The sequence below is a fragment of the Microtus oregoni genome, unplaced genomic scaffold (assembly GCF_018167655.1).
Source record: "Microtus oregoni isolate MIOR12 unplaced genomic scaffold, Mior012 000057F_ref0000458, whole genome shotgun sequence".
NCBI lineage: Eukaryota > Metazoa > Chordata > Mammalia > Rodentia > Cricetidae > Microtus > Microtus oregoni.
The window spans coordinates 9,869,588-9,887,043 of record NW_024543833.1 but is presented as its reverse complement, the minus strand read 5'-3'; the positions used below and the strand labels follow the sequence as shown (position 1 = coordinate 9,887,043).

Below are 17,456 nucleotides of genomic sequence, written 5' to 3'. Positions count from 1 at the left end.
GCAAAGCTAAACTCAACCTACCTCATTATATGATACATGCCTCAACAAATCCCACTTACAATATAATAGGAGTAAGAATATAGTTTCTTTAAGCAAGAAAAGGAGGTAGCCAAAGACCCAAGGAGAGTGGCGATGGGGCCATATTGTGAACCTCTGGCTGTGATTCAGTAGAACTGTATGATTTTATAAGTCTATTACTCTATATGTTAAGGTTTTCCTAGGGAGAACTTAAATAATAGTCTTCATGGTGCTTCTCATTAATTTAAAATAACTTGTTTTGACATAGGATCTCACCATGTAGGCCAGGCTAGACTCAAGCTCAGGATCCTCCTTCCACTGACTCCTGAGTACTAGGATTCCAGGTGTGGTACCATGATCACCTCTTAAAATGACCTTTAGAAGTCCTCCTATCTGATCTCAGAAAATTAAACCTTCCTTTTCAAGCTACAGAACCCAACTTCCTCCTGACCTCTCATCACACCAGCATGTTGCCCTGCAAGTCACCTTTCACCTGTGTGAACGGGAGGAAGCTGGAGAGCACTGTGCAGCTTCACTGAGTGTGAGCTACCAGCCTATGTTCTAGTGCATACTCACCCGGTGGGCCCTGCCCCCCAGGCAGGCCGGGAGGTCCTGGAAGGTAGGCGTTTGAGGCCAGCACCTTATCACCATTGGCATACTTGCCCAGTTCCGCAGCGTTGTTGGGAAGCAGAGCAATCTATAAAGACAAGGTAGACCTGCGTAAGAACGCCGGCATTGCTCTGCGAGGAAGTCTGTGTTAGAGTCGTCCGAAGAGCCCACAAAGCCGGCTCACTATTGCTCTCCACTGTAGCTAGATAGAGTGTAGATGGGCCAGAGAGATCCTTTCCAGCCGAGGAGTTGTCCAGGGCAAACTCCTGGCAAGTATTTTCCTCAGTGAGTCAGTGGTTGAAGCCAGGGACATTCAGGTTGCTGAGATCCATAGAACAGTTACCACAGCTAATAAAACATACTGGCATTGTGCTTCCTGTCCACTCAAGTAACTGCTTTATAACTCAAACATATATTCATTATATATTATATGCCAGGATCTGTGCTTTGTTTTATGGACCCAGTGGTGACCAAGCCATGGCCCCTTTCCTTAGAGAATGTCCAGTCCTGGGAACCAGGAACAGGACTGTGGGTGACTGTTCATACATACATTCAGGGCCAACCTTCAGAACAGATGGACAGCAGAAACCTTGGTGGTTAACTTAAAACCTGACCACAAGTTCTTCAACACTCCTCCTTCCAAAGGCGGGGCTTGTTCTCATTGTTGGATTGGTTATTGGTTTCTAATAACGAGTGTGGCCGTGGTGGCAGTGTGTAGCTTCTGATACTGTGGGAGCGGAGGCTACTGCCCTGCTTCCTGCCTGGAATTTTTCGTTCTAGAGGAAGCCAGAGAACCACATGGACAAGCGGCATTGGCAGTCCTTGAAGTCAGGTAACCCGGGACTCTGTGAGAGCTTTGGTGGGAACTGAACAGCTGCAAAGGTAATTTCCTCAGGGACAGAGAAGAAGGTGGAGACAGCCTTGTGCGAACTGAGGATCAGCCATGAGGCTCAGGTTATAAGAGGATATTGCCGTGTTCTGGAGTTCAATAAAATGCTCCCAATGTCTCGTAGACAGCTACAACTGAGAGATGAGCATGTGGAATAGGGAATAATGAGGGAATAAGAAAAGTCAATACACTTTCTGGGTCCATGGGTCAGCTCTGGCCCCGAAGCCTCGTTCGGTTTTACCATCAGGCACCAGTTGAGACACTGAGGTGTGAATCCTGGCATGGGACTCTGGCTTTGGAAAGAACACTGAATTCTCTAGGGCCTGCATATCATCTCTAAACAAGATGGTAGCATTTGCCTATGGGGGCTGCTGCCCAGGAAAATGGTGCATGGGCCCAGTGTCCAGCCACTGTCACTGTCCAGTGGGAAGGCTGTGCCTGCCCTTGCTCCTGCCTCTGGGCCCAAGTTTTCATCTCCACACCGACAAAATGAGGAGTGTGTCTCTAGACGATCGCATCTTCATGTTCAAAATCCAGCAACTTGGCTTGGGGAGGGGTTCTCTCAGATCGAGTTACTTGGTGTTAGACCATCTACCTGAGAGGGCTGTTGGCATGAGCAGGTAGGACACTGAAGATGGCATGCTCGCTGCTAATGTTCAGCGCGTGTTTGGCAGGTACAGAGCCTGTCCCAGGCAGCAGGCGCTGCTGTCAATCTCTTATGGGCAGTAATTAATTTGACATCAAATTTAGCAGGTATTATCTCCTTTCATAAAAGCCATTTCTTCCAAGTCCATCATGTAGTTGAGACTAAATTCACCCCAATATGCCTCTTATTTCTCCCTTCTCATCTTTTTTTTTAAAAAAAATATTTATATGTATACAATACATATAAATGTGTATGTCTGCAGGCCAGAAGAGGGCACCAGACCTCATTACAGATGGTTGTGAGCCACCATGTGGTTGCTGGGAATTGAACTCAGAACCTTTGGAATAGCAGGCAATGCTCTTAACCACTGAGCCATCTCTCCAGCCCCATCTCTTTCTTTAAGTCTGCCTTCTGCTTTCATGTCACATATGCTGGCACACACACGCATGCATGCATGCATGAATATCTATCTATAAATATCTATATATAAAGACATATATTTATATACATATATATGCACAATCTAAATTGCAAATGTAAGAAAACATTTGTTTTGGTTAGTTTTTTTGACAACTTGAGCAACTCTGGTCATCTTGAAAGGAGGATCAGCTAAGAAAATGCCCCCAGAAGAGTGTCCTGTAGACAAGCCTGAGGGCATTTTCTTCATTAATGATTGATGTAGGAGGGCCCAGCCCACTGGGCAGGTGGTCTTGGGTTGCATAAGAAAGCAGTTTGATTAAGCCATTGTGAACAAGCAAGCTGGTAAGCAGTGTCCCTCCTTGGCTCATTCCAGTTCCTGCCCTGACTTCCCTTGATGATGGACTTTGATTGAGTTATACACATAATCAAATAAATCCCTTTCACACCAAGCTGCTTTTAGTCATGGTCTTTATCACAGCAATAGAAACTTACCTAAGATAATGTGCATTTTTTTTGTCTGAATCTAGCTAATTTCATTAAACATATTGATCTCCAGTGTATCTATCTTTCTGGAAAGGACATGATTATTTGTGGGTCAATAAAATTCTGTGGTACATACGTACATTTAAAAAAAATTATAACGTGTGTGTGTGAGTGCGCGCACCTGCATGCGTGTGTGCATGCGATTTAGCTGGTGAAGTCAGTTCAGAACCTGCATATGTACTTGGTAGGAAAGCCTGCTCACTGACCTCCAAGTTCTCAAGCTTGGCTACTGCCTCACTCCATTCGATCATCGTTAAGTCACACTGTTGGCTTGGTTTCTTTGTAAACTGTCAATTTGCTTGAGGCAGGACTTTACTCCACACTGTTCTTCCTTGTTGCTCAGGCCACTGTATGGCACAGTGGGTGCTCAGCAAATACCTGTAACATTATCTTGATTGCTCACTGTCGGTTAACTAAGCATCTCTGGCATAAGAGGGCCATGATCCCCTGCTGCTCCCTATACAGTGACTTTCAGAGGCTGAGCACACTTGTGGGTCCCGAGCTGCTGTGCAGGCTCACTGACGAGCTATGCCTCTCTCTCTGGGGTCTTTTCCCCTGGTCCTCTTTGGCTATCTCACTCCCAGCCGTCCATTTAGCCGTACGAGTGAATTTCAGAAGAAGCTGGCTGCTTTTCCTCAGTACTCAACCAAAACCTGAATGACAGGTACTTTGTGGTCCTCAGGCTCCCTTCTCACCAGATCTTATTTCTTTTTTAACTTAAAAAAAATGAAGGGGAATGAAGGGGAAGAGGCACTGAGGGCTGAATGGACAGTACAAGCCCCAAACAGGAAGTTTCGTAGAACTAACAGATGCAGTTTAGAAAATGACTGAACCACACACACTCAGTGGACACTCGAGCCAACATGTAGACCTTCCGATCACCCCAGTTCTCCCTAAGTGCCCCTCACCACTCTCCTTCCTTCCTTCAAAAGTAGCCACTCTCCTGACTTGTACATTATGTGCTGCATTAAACCAACAATTCACCGCCCAGCAGTCCTTCCCTGAACACTGTGGTTAACCTTGCTAGTTAAAAAGTGGCAGGTCTTGTAGGCTCCTTGTATTCTGCATGCTGCCGTTTTATGTGGCTTTCTTTTCCAATTGATTCCTGAAGAGCCAAGGGATTTGACCTGGGGCATTTTTTTGTGGCTAGAATTCTGGCTACTGTATAGTCATAGTGTAGTTGAACATGTGTGTGCTCTACCTCATCCTACGGGGCTGGCTGCTCTCCAGCCCCCCTTCCATGTTTCTACTTCTTAGACAATGTTTATCCAGGCAAATAAATGCCTTGTGTTCTATGAATAGAACAGAAGGCATCAGCAATGGCAAGCGGATGTTAAAAGTAAATTATCTATCTACACCAGGCTTTGGGGGAAGGCCTGGATTTCAGGCCTGACCTTTTGAGCATGCATGCATCTCTGGGAATGTTAGCATGTTTCTTGCAAGGCTATGGTGACAGTTAAGTGAGATTTTTGTATATAAAACTGTTCCTTCAGCTGGGTATGGGGACACATGCCTGTGACCCCAGCACTCAGGAGACAGAGGCAGACGGATCTCTGTGAGTTTGAGGCTAGCCTGGTCTACAGAGCGAGCTCCAGGACAAGCTCTAAGGCTACAGAGAAACCCTGACTTGAAAAACCACAAAGAGAGAGGGAGAGAGAGACAGAGAAAGAAAGAGGCCAAACACAGCAACTAGTTTGCTAACGACTCACAATATTGAGTGCCTTCAAAGCAGTCCAGCTGGAGAGAATTTATGTAAGGTCATAGGTTATTTCCAGGGAAGGCAAGTGAGGGCAGCTTTGTGCTTTGAGACCATAATTAACTACCTCTCCAAAGCCCAATGCTCCTAGCTTATGAAAAGCAGGCTTAATGCTTCTACAAACCTGGGTTTCCTCTAAAGATGCGAACATCAATTCAAGTGTCACCTGGGGATAGCTGTATGGGAACTATTTCCTCCTTTCTCTTTGTTTATCCTGGCTCCCAGACAAGGTTTTCTGCCTGTCTATGATAGCACAAGCTATTTATGATTAGGTCCGTGATTTACTCTTGATTATGTAAGTACGTATGAGCCTCTGCTAAAGTCGATCATGACCTCACCAGCCCATGCTTCAGAGGTCGGAAACACTGCTCCCCGTCTGGGCCTGTTGTTTCAATTGGTTTAGCTGGTAGCTGGGCTTCTCATTAGGGCGGCTGCCACTTTCCTGGCCATGGAAGAGATAGTGTCTTATGTTACCCTTTTACCCTTTAGAATAACTGACTGCCAGAGCTAAACAGATTATACACAGCACTTTGATCTCCCGAGGGCCTTGAGTGGAAGTGATTAAACAAAAACAAAGCAGCAAGTTTATGTTTGGGAAGCTGAAGAACTGTTTCAGAGTGCGCTGACCTCAGGTGTAATAAACACCAACAGAGGACTGCGCCCTGCGATCCGTCTCATTGGGCAGATTTTTGCAGGAAGGGAATTGGTCCTCATGCCTGGTGACATGAGGCACTCAGAGGACTGCTTTCCCAGATGCACATCTTTCCCTGGACCCTAATGTTTACATGATAAAATGAAGGTGCCACAGGAAGACATCGGTTTACAGAAGAGAGGACATTTAAGAGAATGTTTTCAATGAATAACACGGATAAAATACTGTTGTCTAGGTCTGCCCAGGGCCATGAGTCTTTGAAGTCACGGCAGTATTTGTATGACTCTTACAACAACCTTGTGTGTACCTATCGCCAGGCCTGCTATAGTAACCTCCTTTCTCAGGTCTTTGCCTTGGGTTCCATTGCTGTTTAGGTGGTCAGCTCTGGAGTGGGGAAAACATCCGGAATTCACATCCGGTTTACACCAACTGCAATGAGTGGTCAACCAGAAAGATCTATTCTCACTCACCCACCATCTGCCAATCCCCTATAGGTCCTTCACCCTCCATTCACACACACACACACACACATACACACCCCGCCCACTGTGCTTCCAGTACCTTCTGTTTGAGCTGCAGCACCGTCTGCTTCATCTGGGAGAACTCCTTGCACGTGGCACAGCACGTCCCAGCTTTTACCTCATTCTCGGCCTTCTCCTCGTGCCCTGGGGAGAGACATCGGCTCAGCTCCAGCTGGGAGACTAGCAGCGCACATTCCTGGAGCGATGGCACCAGAAGGGCCATCCCTAGGCATGGGGTACAGAGAGGCTGACCATGGAAATTGTATAAGGGGTAGGTGTTCTCTGGATTATCCAGAATGACCCAGGGTCAAGGGAAAGGGGAAGGGACTTATTTAGCTTCCAATTCCTGGTCATAGCCTTTGGGGTAATCACGGTGGCAGGAAACGGAAGCAACTAGTCCAGGCCAATCAAGAGCAGAGGGACACGAGCACATGATTTTACACCCAGTTCCCTTCTATACAGCCCAGAATGATGCTCCGCACTTTTAGGTGGGGTCTTCAACTAACGATCACCATAACCAAAGCATGCCCACCCCATGTGCCCATAGATTTAATTCAGATAATTGCTCACTGAGAGTCCACTCAGATGACTCACAGGGTGTCACGTTGATAATTCACATTCATTGTTACTCCATTCCACCCACCCCTCTTCTCCTAGGGAGCTGCTCGGTGTGGGAAGGTTTTATGAATGGGGGATCAAAACAACACTTCTGCTTCACCATTGACAATCTGACCTTGGTGTAAGACCAAGCCCCTCTGCTGAGGGGACACACGTAGGAGTGAAAAGCGGATCTCTGTACTCCCATTTGCACATCCCCAGTTGGATTTTCCAAGTGTTGGTGCAAATGCATGTCTGCATGACAGGGTGATCTTACCTCGTCACTCGGTTCTCGACTCATGTTATATGGATCACGGAATGTTAGAGCTGACGCATCTTTAGTGCCCTCTTACAGATAAGTTACCACCCCCTTCTAGGGCTTACTTTGATTACGCAGAATACTGCGTGCACGTCACACAATTGTAGGACCCAATTGGCCATTTGGGGTATGGGGCAGGCACAAAGGGAGGCTGTTATTAGAGTCTCTGCTGAGAATACCCAGATGTGGTCTGGCAGGTCCAGGGAAGACACTCCACTAAACTTAATGTCTACCTAAACTGGCTTCTAGCTCCATGTTGCTGGCTTTCCAGATTTTCAGGCTGCAGTACTACAAAGAAGCCACACGGGGGCATGGAGCTCTAATTTTTATGAGAGTCCGGTTAAACATGTTGAACGCTAGAAATGTAACGGCTTAGAAATTAGACCTGACCCTAGAGGGGCTCCTAGGTGCCCAAGCCGAGGTTCCCAGTTAGTTCCTGGGGCAGCTGAGGATAGGGAACCTGAAATGACCCTATCCTAGAGCAATAATGACGAATATCTTGCATATCATCATAGAACCTTCATCTGGGGATGGATGGAGATAGAGACAGAGACCCACACTGGAGCACTGGACTGAGCTCCCAAGGTCCCAATGAGGAGCAGAAGGAGGGAGAACATGAGCAAAGAAGTCGGGACCACGAGGGGTGCACCCACCCACTGAGACAGTGGAGCTGATCTATTGGGAGCTCACCAAGGCCAGCTGGACTGTGACTGAAAAAGCATGGGATAAAACTGGACTCTCTGAACATGGTGAACAATGAGGGCTGATGAGACGCAAAGGACAATGGCACGGGGTTATGATCCTACTTAATGTGCTGGCTCGGTGGGAGCCTAGCCAGTTTGGATGTTCACCTTCCTAGATATGGACAGAGGGGGGAGGACCTAGGACTTACCACAGGGCAGAAAACCCTGACTGCTCTTTGGACTGGAGAGGGAGGGGGAAAGGAGTGGGGGGAGGGGGAGAAGGGTGGGAGGAGGGGGAGGGAAATGGGAGGCTGGGAGGAGGTGGAAACTTTTTTTTTCTTTTTCTCCTTTTCTCAATAAAAAAAAAAAGAAAAAAAAAAGAAATTAGGGTAACAGATATCACATAAACTTAGAAGAACCCAAGAATGGGCTTCACGTGGGAAGTGCCCCAAGTGAATAAAGGATTTTGGTTTAAAAACTTGACTATGCTGTATGGTAAATCCAGTCCCAGCACATCACACCCCCCCCCCACCCGGGGGGCGGGGAGCAGGACTTTGAAAACTCTGCCCGCCCACCTGGGGGTGGCAGTAAGGGGCAGTGTCAGTATGTGTTAACATTACCCACGTTAAGAAATGCCTAATCTATTATTATCAGAGTTTGAAAGTTATTTGAAACACCTGGCCGTTTCTGAGTCTTTGAACTGTATTGAGTGACACTTGGGGTCATGGTAACTTTATCAGAAAATAAACACAAGTTGAAAAATAAAGGCCAGTTAAGCTAATCACGATGGAGCCAACATTTCCTTCGTTGTCTGCCCCTTGCGGTGCGCAGACTCCCTTGTGTCTCTGCTGGCTCCGGCTCTGGGCTTTCAAAGATAAAAATCAAAATGACTGAACATTAATTTGTCAGATGGCTTGTATCACTCAGCCAGGGGACATTCTTTCAAATTGTCAGAGGCTGTCCTGGGGACACATCTGCTAGAATTTCCATCATCATCATCATCATCATCATCATCATTTTAGTTTTAAAGTTTATTATACTATGTTACGTGTATGTGTCAAGGCATGCATGCATGTGGAGAATACATTTGACTTCATGGAGACTTTCAGAAAGCTTTGTGGAGTTGGTTCTCTCCTTTTACCTTTAAACAGGTTCTGGGATCAAACTCAGGCCATCAGGTTTGTATGACAAGCAGCTCACCGACCCTGGACTTCTATTTTAAGTTTGTCTGACTCTAACATTGTAGCTGTTGGAGAATGAAAAGCCTAAGAAATATATTACCCTAAAAAATTCCCCCCAAACTCAGAACATACCAGACAGGGAGAGGTGCTTTTTAGATCACGTGTTTATACTCAATAATCATTATCTTCACTATAAAACAAAATAAGACGGTGAAATACTGGGCTGCCCAATTTGTCCAAAGCAGCTGGAAATGCTTAGCTGCCTAATATCCAGAAGGCTCGTTTTGCCATGAGCATGGCTTACAACTGAGCTGCTTGTTCAGATGTGAAACCCTCAACCTTGAGATACTGAAAAGAACCTCCCCTACATGGAAGGTGTTAAAGCTGGGCATGTTTTCAAGTCCGAGTTCTTGCACGGATAGAGGACAAGGAGATAAAAATGCAGGGAACACTTGCATTGTTTTTTTTTTTAATTTATTTATTTATTAAGGATTTCTGCCTCCTCCCCGCAACCGCTTCCCATTTCCCTCCCCCTCCCCCGATCAAGTCCCCCTCCCTCATCTGCTCGAAGAGCAATCAGGGTTCCCTGACCTGTGGGAAGCCCAAGGACCGCCCACCTCTATCCAGGTCTCATAAGGTGAGCATCCAAACTGCCTAGGCTCCCACAAAGCCAGTACGTGTCCCAGCATATTTTGAAACGTTTTCCAAGAGCAAATGGACCCCGGAGCTGGAGATCAGCAGTGCCCCCAGAGACCAGTCTCAAAGCACACTGTCAGTGAGCACTAACCTAACTTGGGTCACCTGCTCTGACGTCCTAGGTGACGAACTTCCTGTGGCATCATGGTTGTCTTCATGGGCCCTTTCCTTCCCCTTTTCTTCTCTCTGTCCCCAGGGTCATGAGAGACAAAAGTACCTGAGGCAGTGGTGGCTCAGGGGTCAAGCAATTGAATTAGAACAGGGAACTTCTGGGTGCACAAAGACCTTGTCCTCTCTCAAATCTGTATGAATGATTCCTCTCAATTTCTACCCGTCTCCCTGACCACCAGTATAAGCATGCTCCTTTGTTAAATATAAAACCAGACCAAATCCTTCTATGGTGCTTAGTGCAGTGGAGACTGTAAATTGACAATTAGGAGTATTTGGAAATGATATTGTAAGGATCACACTCTGGGGGGTGTGAAAGAGCTGATGGTGGCGTTTTATTAACGTGTCTTATTTCTTCCAAAACAGGTGGAATTGCCGTGTGCGGAAGGTGGTGGAAGAGGAGGCAGGAGGAAATGGGAGAAAACCTACAACGCGATTCAACTGTTCTACGCTTTGTGTCTCAGTAAGACTTAATGGTAAAATCAGCAGATGTTTTTTTCCAGCAAAAAACAAGGGCATTTCCCATTTGGCCACTGTTAGAGGAACCAGGAATTCCTGAATATGGCACATTGAAAGAGGCCTGCCCTGTTTCCACCTGTGCTATGCCAGGCTCTGCACAGTGAATCTCCGTCTCCACCCTCTGCACTTCAGCCTCTGTTGGTTAGTAACACCTTTGTCTGAGAATTGACCGATGTCCCACCAAGTTTAGCTCTAGAACTCAGATTTGTGACATAAGGTAGTTTCCAATCTGTGATTTTTAGGACATCATCACCTACGAGATCTTAAAATAGTTATTTGGGGGCTAGAAAGATGGCTCATTTGTTAAGGACCCTGGCCACTCACTATTCAGAGGAATGGTGTTCAATTCCCAGCACCTAGATGGCAGCTCATAACCATATCTAACTCCAGTCCCAGGGTATCCAATACCCTGTCCTGGCCTCCTACAGACATACATGCAGGCAAAACACACATACACATACGATAAACAGAAACTAAAATAGTAATACCTCTTTTACGAATTGGTATATTGCACGTGTGTGTTTATGTGGTGTGAATGTGCATTTGGTGTCTTCCTCTAGTATTCTCCAACTTATTATTACTTAAAAATCCAGACATTTATGTGTGTGATGGTGTATATGTGTGTGCACCAGGCATGCAGGTGCCGGAGGAGCAGAAGAGGGTACTAGATCACCTAGAACTGGAGTTACACATCGTTCTAAGAGGCCTGATGTGGATGCTGGGCCCTAAAACCAGCCCGTATTTGCTGAGTTACCTCTCCAGGCCTTCAACCTTATTTTTTGAGACAAAGTCTCTCATGAACTTCAAGTTTGATCTTGTTATTTTGCTTAGACTGCTTGGTTGATGTGCCCCCAGGATCTGCTTGTCTCCAAGCCCCCTAGCTCTGAGGTTAGAGACGTGGGCTGCTGCATCTTGCTTTTATGTGGTGCCGAGTAACTGAATGTGGATCCTCGTGCTTGTATAACACACTCTTTACCCACTGAGCCATCTCTCCTGAAGATCATTCTGCCCTGACAGGCAGAGACTTCTTGTGGGAGTGGTCAGCTCGGTGTTATGGGTATCTGAATACTCTCCCCTCAAGGCATGAATTTCTACCCTAAAACACAGCAACACATTTGCTTTTCTATGGATTTGCTCTATTTAGGGCTTCTCCAGGCTCCCTCCTGTCCACATAAAAAAATATTTGTCTCTATATCAATTCAGGCAACCCACAGCCAACTGTGTACAGGCAGCTGGGAATCCAGTCTACAATGACAACTTAGAAAGCAGCGTCCTTGCGACATTCCTCCACAGTTCCATATGTGAATGGATTGATGGCTAAAAGGTGGTACCCGCTGTCAATGAGTGCCTTCATTTCAATACGGAGATATGCCATATCTCCCTGCCCATGGGGCAGACAGCAGTGATTTTAATTTTGAATTAAAAAATTGTCTGTAAATTATTTTCCTTTGTACCCCAAAGATTGCCGCCCTTTGATCTGTAGCACCCTCTGGATGGGTAGGCTCCGTATGCTTCAGAGTCTCAGAGGTGCCCTATGCTCAGCCCCTTCTACATACACAGGGTCTGTAAATGCCCTGCCCTGAGCTGGCTCCAAGTCGCTATTTTGCATTGACTTTTTGTACACAGAGGTTTCTCCATGACTCAACCTAGGGGCTCTTCAGAATCTGCCTTTGTAGTTGTTTCTCACGAGGCAGCTGGTGGCCAGCTGTCTGCTGCCTCTCAGCCCCTTTTGAAGCTTAGGCTTCATCACGTGAGTGCCCAGATGTTTCTGGTTTTCTCGACTCCCGGCTCATCTCGTGATTTGCTCTAGGAGTCTCTTCCCTTCCCGGGCATGGCTCAGGCCCCCTAACCTCTCTTAACCGTGAGTTCACGTGCGTACTCCAGCACACACAGTGTGCATGCTCCTGATGGTACAAACTCGGCCTCTGGGCCTCTAAATGGCTAAGGATTTTCTCTCTAGGGAACTTATTTGGCCAACACTGGTAGGGAAGACTATTTTGCCTCAAAGTTCATTCCAGCCGGACATTGGTCCCCACAAGCTAAAATTCTAGATTTTATTGACTAGCTTGGCACTTGGCAGAGAGATCAGAGGCCCTTTGCAAGTGAATGTTATAAGCATTTGCCCACCAATCTGGGAGCTCTTTTCTTTCTTCTCTTTCCCCTTCTTCCTCTTTTTTACTTTATTCTTTCTTTTTTCCTTCAGAGGAACTACCCCAGCATGCAGGCTGATCCCACGCTCTGGTGACCAGTCTCATCTTGGCTGAATCTGGCTACCGTGTTCATGTCCGGCAGCTTCCCAGCTCCATGCTGAAGCTCCAGATGGTAGGAATTGGGAAACTGACTGTGGGCTCATACAAAATGAGTTGCTTAAAAGATTATATGTGAAATGCAAGCACGAAATTTGGAATTTAAATAAATGTCCTCTGTCAAAACGGGTGTAAAAATTCGCTCGCACTCCAATTTCTGTCTTTATCTGATCCTGAACCAAGCAGTGAGTTCACAGATGGGCACACGACACGGACTGCATTTTGGGTTGTGTTGAAATAGACTGTGACCGTAAGTGGTAATTATTCAAACACACATTTCCCATGTCTGGCCTCTTCCCTGTTCATCCTAGGATCCTGGAAACACACAGCCAAGTGGTACTGATTTCCCCACAGACATACCCCCTTCCTCCAGTATCAGTCAGGATGCCACACGACAGACCCTGCTCCTGACAGCTCGCCTTCAGATGACTTTCATCTTTGGTTCTCACCTAGGTGCCACTTGTAAGTGTCCCATCCTGCACAGAGTCACCAGAGGAGTGGCTGGGCTCCCAGGTACCTATAATTTCCACGTTATGTATGTATAATCCATACTACATCTAAATATATAAAATGGGATAAATAACATATATACTTAACACGAACTATATATAGTATAATTACATAATATAGACTGTAGATTATACCTAATCATGTTTTATATATTATGTGTGTATTATTATATATCATGCATACATACCATAAGATATAGCATGGGATACCATTTTACATATAAATATGCAATATGCATTATACGTATAAGCTACATCTATAGAATATAAAATCATAAACATAAGAGACAATTTCATTGCTGTGTCTATGTAATTCTTAAACTGACACTCTAAATAAGATCTAATAGAAACGCGCACACAATCAAGGGTACCATGCTTCTCTTGCTCACCAGTGTCGTTGGGGTATTTGTCTCCCCTGGTGCAGGTCTTCCCATCGTCCTCAAGGACGTAGCCCTCCCGGCACTCACAGTGGTAGCTGCCCATGGTGTTGATACAGATGTGCGCACACAGAGTGGTGTTGCTGCTGGCACATTCGTCAATATCTGGTTTGAATCAAATACATAGAACAATGTCAACACAGCAACACAGCTGCCCCCTCTGTTGACCTGAGTGAGAGAAACTTCTAGACCTGAACCAGAGAAGTGTGGAATAAAGTGAAGTGCCAGGAACACAGGTCGTACACGAAACCATAACTTTGGGCCATGTATCTGCCATTAGAGACCTAGAGAGGTGGTGTCTGTCATGCGGATGGGTGCCACAGAGGCTCACTCACGGGTGGTAGGGCATGACAATGAGGCCAGTCCTAAGCACTCCCCAGGGTGTTGATGGAGCTGCAGTGGGCTGCGTTCCCACCCAGCTCCGCACAGCTAGCTTTATCCGAAATAATTACACGGAAACTGTATTTTTTTAAACACTGCTTGGCCCATTAGTTCTAGCCTCTTATTGGCTAATTTTTATATCATTTCCCTCCTCTATCACCAGGGCTTCATAGAAGAGAAAACAGGATGACCAGCAACACAGCTGACTTCTGCAGGTAGCTTGGTGTTCTGAAGTTTCATCCCCCTTTCTAATGGGAGGTTTCAAACAGCATGATGGTGACCCAAAGGTCACTTCGGAAAGGTCTCTTCCCAGTTAAGAGACATGGCAGTAACTGGAAAACACTACTTCTAACAAAAGTAAATAGTAGGATGGGCCTCATGGAGATAGGTTTCTCCAGGCAGTCCCTGTTCCATACAGACCCACGCTGACCCCCGGGTGAGCTGTGGAAATGAGCCATGAGATTATCAAACACGGGACCACAAGCGAGTCAGCATGGACTGTGGACAGCGCTGATTCAGTTTCCTATGGCATGGAGTGGAAACAGAACTGTCTCTCACCACGGGGAAAAAGGGGAAGGCTATATATTCCATTTCCTGTTCACGGAATGAAGACATCTGGAGTAGCGGGTAGGAAAAAGGACACCACCTCAGACTCAACACATGTGGCAGGCAGAGCCCAGCCCTGGAATCCAGGAGATCGACAGCTTTCCAACTACTCCCTGGGCAAGCTGCCAAAGGTCTATCTCTGACAGGAGCCGAGGGTGCCAGGGAGAGGATGGCGATGCGGGTGTTTCCCTGGCAGCACACTGGTGTCTAGAGGCTGAGGGTCCCAATTGAAGCCTACTTAGAGGTGTCCCTGTCCTAATGCTAAGTACGAAGCTGTTGTATTTTAGGGGCGCCTTTTGTTGCACCCAGCCTCCTCTGGTCACCAAAAGAAAACAGAAGGCTGAAGTGGCTATGGGACACTGAAATATTAGCCTCCATGTGTAGCACTGAGCCGTTTGTAACATCCCTGCTTTGTAGGTGATGTCATGGGCTCCTGCTCTATTTACTTAATTGTGCTGGCCCCATCCTTTGCTAGTGTGCGGTACTGTTTCCAGATACTGTTGGGAGGCTGTAGAAGGCCTATGGCTAGACCTTTGCCCCAAAGTTTCTCCCCAGAGCCCTGGTGGGCAGAGGGGAATGACTGTTTATCAAGGCAGCTAAATAATTCCCACTTGAGTCTATGACCATCTCAGTTCATCTTCCGATTCTTGAACTTCGCTAAACCTGTCAATCACTTAGTGATGTTTGTGAAAAGTTACTTTCCTGGGTCTACCACTCAGAGCTGTGTCTTATTTGCCCTGGAGATGAGGCCAGGACCCCAGGTTAGTCACAGAATGATCACACTTTGAAATAGACAATCTCTTGAGACAATGCATCTTCTTTGGATGGCATGGTAGGAAACCCATGGCCAAAAGAAACAAAGAAACAGGCTGGTAGCCACTGAGGGTGCGTAGGCTGTTTGCTTAATTGTAGTCCAGGCAGTTGGTCTCAGCTTTCTTTAAACTGTTTCTCCCCCTGCTGGGCAACAATACTTCTATTCTCTTGCTTGTACTCCCGGGCTGCCAAGCCTCATTTTGTTCTATGTTTTTGCATTTCTGATTTTGTTTTTTCTTGAGACAGGGGCTCTCTATGTAAACCTGTCCTAGAACTCAATATGTAGACCAGGCTGGTCTTGAACTCAGAAAGATCTCCTTGCCTCTGTCTCCTGAGTGTTAGAATTAAAGGTGTGTGTCACCACACCTGGCTCCTGCCCCTCTGTGTTCTGTCTTACATGATTCTAGTTTGTATAGGACACCCTCCCTTTTCCCTAGCTCTCCTCTCAGTTAGGCTCTGACTAATTCCAGCTCCTGAAGCCATCTTTGTACCTTATTTGTTTTGATGAACATGATGAAAGCTAGGGTCCCCAGGCAAAAACCAAACACCACTCCATCCCATGAGTCCAAAGACTTAAGGGGGAGGACTCAGAGTTCGCAGCAGCTCCTCTGACCTGGTCCTGCTGCAGCAGCAAATCCACCAAAGGGCAGAGGTATCTGAACACAGCACATCCCCAGGAGCTAGAAATGCATTTCCTACGCACCCAGGCAGTACGGCTTCTCCCGCTTTTGGTGTCTCTCGCGGTCGTATCGGTATCCCGGGTAACACGTGCAGAGCACTCGGCCGAAGTTATCCGTGCACTGCTGTTCACAGGGAGCCTGGGCACAGATGTCATAGTCTGAAAGAAAGAGTGTGTTTACATCAACCTCAGCAGGAGCTGGGCGAGCCAGCCCTAGCCTGGAACAGACTTGGAAGGCTGCTCTTTGCTAGGAGTTAAATGTGAAGTGTGGCTGGCCACCTTTCGAGAGCTGTCAACTCTTTCAAAGTTTCCAAGAGTACCACAGCGGATGACTTAATACAAGGATCTCTGTGATTTAAAGGAATGTCACTTGGATTTTCTCCTTCCATTTCCATTGTTATCCGGAACACAAAGATGTTTAGGCAGCCAGGCTGCACGGCATCCCTGGGACCTGTGTTGTCTTTCCCTCCAAATGACACAGAGAGTGTATTCCTTCCAGCAGAATGTGAGGACAGGCCAGAGCTGGTGAGAGTTGAATGTCACACTATGAGAGGAAGACCTTGGGGTCAGGCAGGCTCTGAGAAGGAGCGGGGATACTTTGGGGTTGTGGGGACTTCTCAGACTCAGTGCTTGCATGAGCAAGAGTCACAGGTGCACTAACAGGAAGGTCGACCCTGCCCTCGGAGAAGACTAATACACATTTGAATGGCTACCAATGTCTTATCAGCTTGAAGCTTGTGTAAACTAGAGTAGAGTTGTTATTACCCAAAGAATTAGGGCATAGGCTCCCCTGGGCTCTGATGAACTGGTGTTTAATGCACCTCTTGAAGGGCCTTTGGCTCTAAGTCTGAAGCTCTGGCTCAGCATTTGCTCCCAGACCAGACTCAACATCTCATTAATCATGGCCGCTCTCCTCGGGTGCCGACAGATGCAGTCTCCTTGGATACAGAGAGCTCCTGGCTCTGCTCTGGTAGATATGAAGTCAAACAGGTGGGCTGTCAGCTCCTGATGCAGCCTGGGTTAGCATGACAAGGGTCATGGCAGTCTCAGGATGACCTAAAACTGCCCTTACTAAGCCCTTTTTCCTACAAGTGTGAGTCCAGGTCTGTTCTGCTTGCACGGATTCTGACCAGCCTTGCAAACTGTTTCTGGTTATATAGGATTTTTTTTTTTTCTGAATGAAGTTCTAGATTCTTTTGGCTGGAGAGAGCAGGATCCCAGTATGGCTGGTGAACAACCTTTTCCTACCAGTGGTCACCATAACTGGGCAGAAGCCAGAGAGAAGAGGAAAACAGAGTGCCTGCCTAAAGAACTTACATCAACTGTGGCAAGGGTGCTTTGAGAAGCCATTGTCCCAGCGTCCCCTTCTCTCCCTGCTTCCCTGGGGTGTCACTTCCAGCACATTTGGTGAGCTGTGTTTCTCATATTATTCACCCCTGCATCTCACAATGGCCAGCTCACCTCACGGCTTCATTTTCAGTACTCCCTGTTCATTTCCAGTCTTGCAA

General features: G+C 46.7%; 1 protein-coding gene across 2 annotated transcripts in view; it reads right to left on the bottom strand.

Moving 5' to 3' along the window:
• Ccbe1 (collagen and calcium binding EGF domains 1) overlaps nucleotides 1-17,456 on the bottom strand; it is a 225,404-nt gene that overhangs the window by 15,252 nt on the left and 192,696 nt on the right. Inside the window, exons 4-7 of one of the 2 annotated variants that reach the window (XM_041639319.1) lie at nucleotides 15,973-16,107; nucleotides 13,422-13,574; nucleotides 6,095-6,198; nucleotides 595-715 (exon numbers count right to left, since the gene is read on the bottom strand). In XM_041639319.1, coding sequence (XP_041495253.1) covers nucleotides 595-715; nucleotides 6,095-6,198; nucleotides 13,422-13,574; nucleotides 15,973-16,107 — 513 coding nt within the window. The remainder of the gene's footprint in view (nucleotides 1-594; nucleotides 716-6,094; nucleotides 6,199-13,421; nucleotides 13,575-15,972; nucleotides 16,108-17,456) is intronic. The other variant, XM_041639320.1, reaches the window with a different exon arrangement.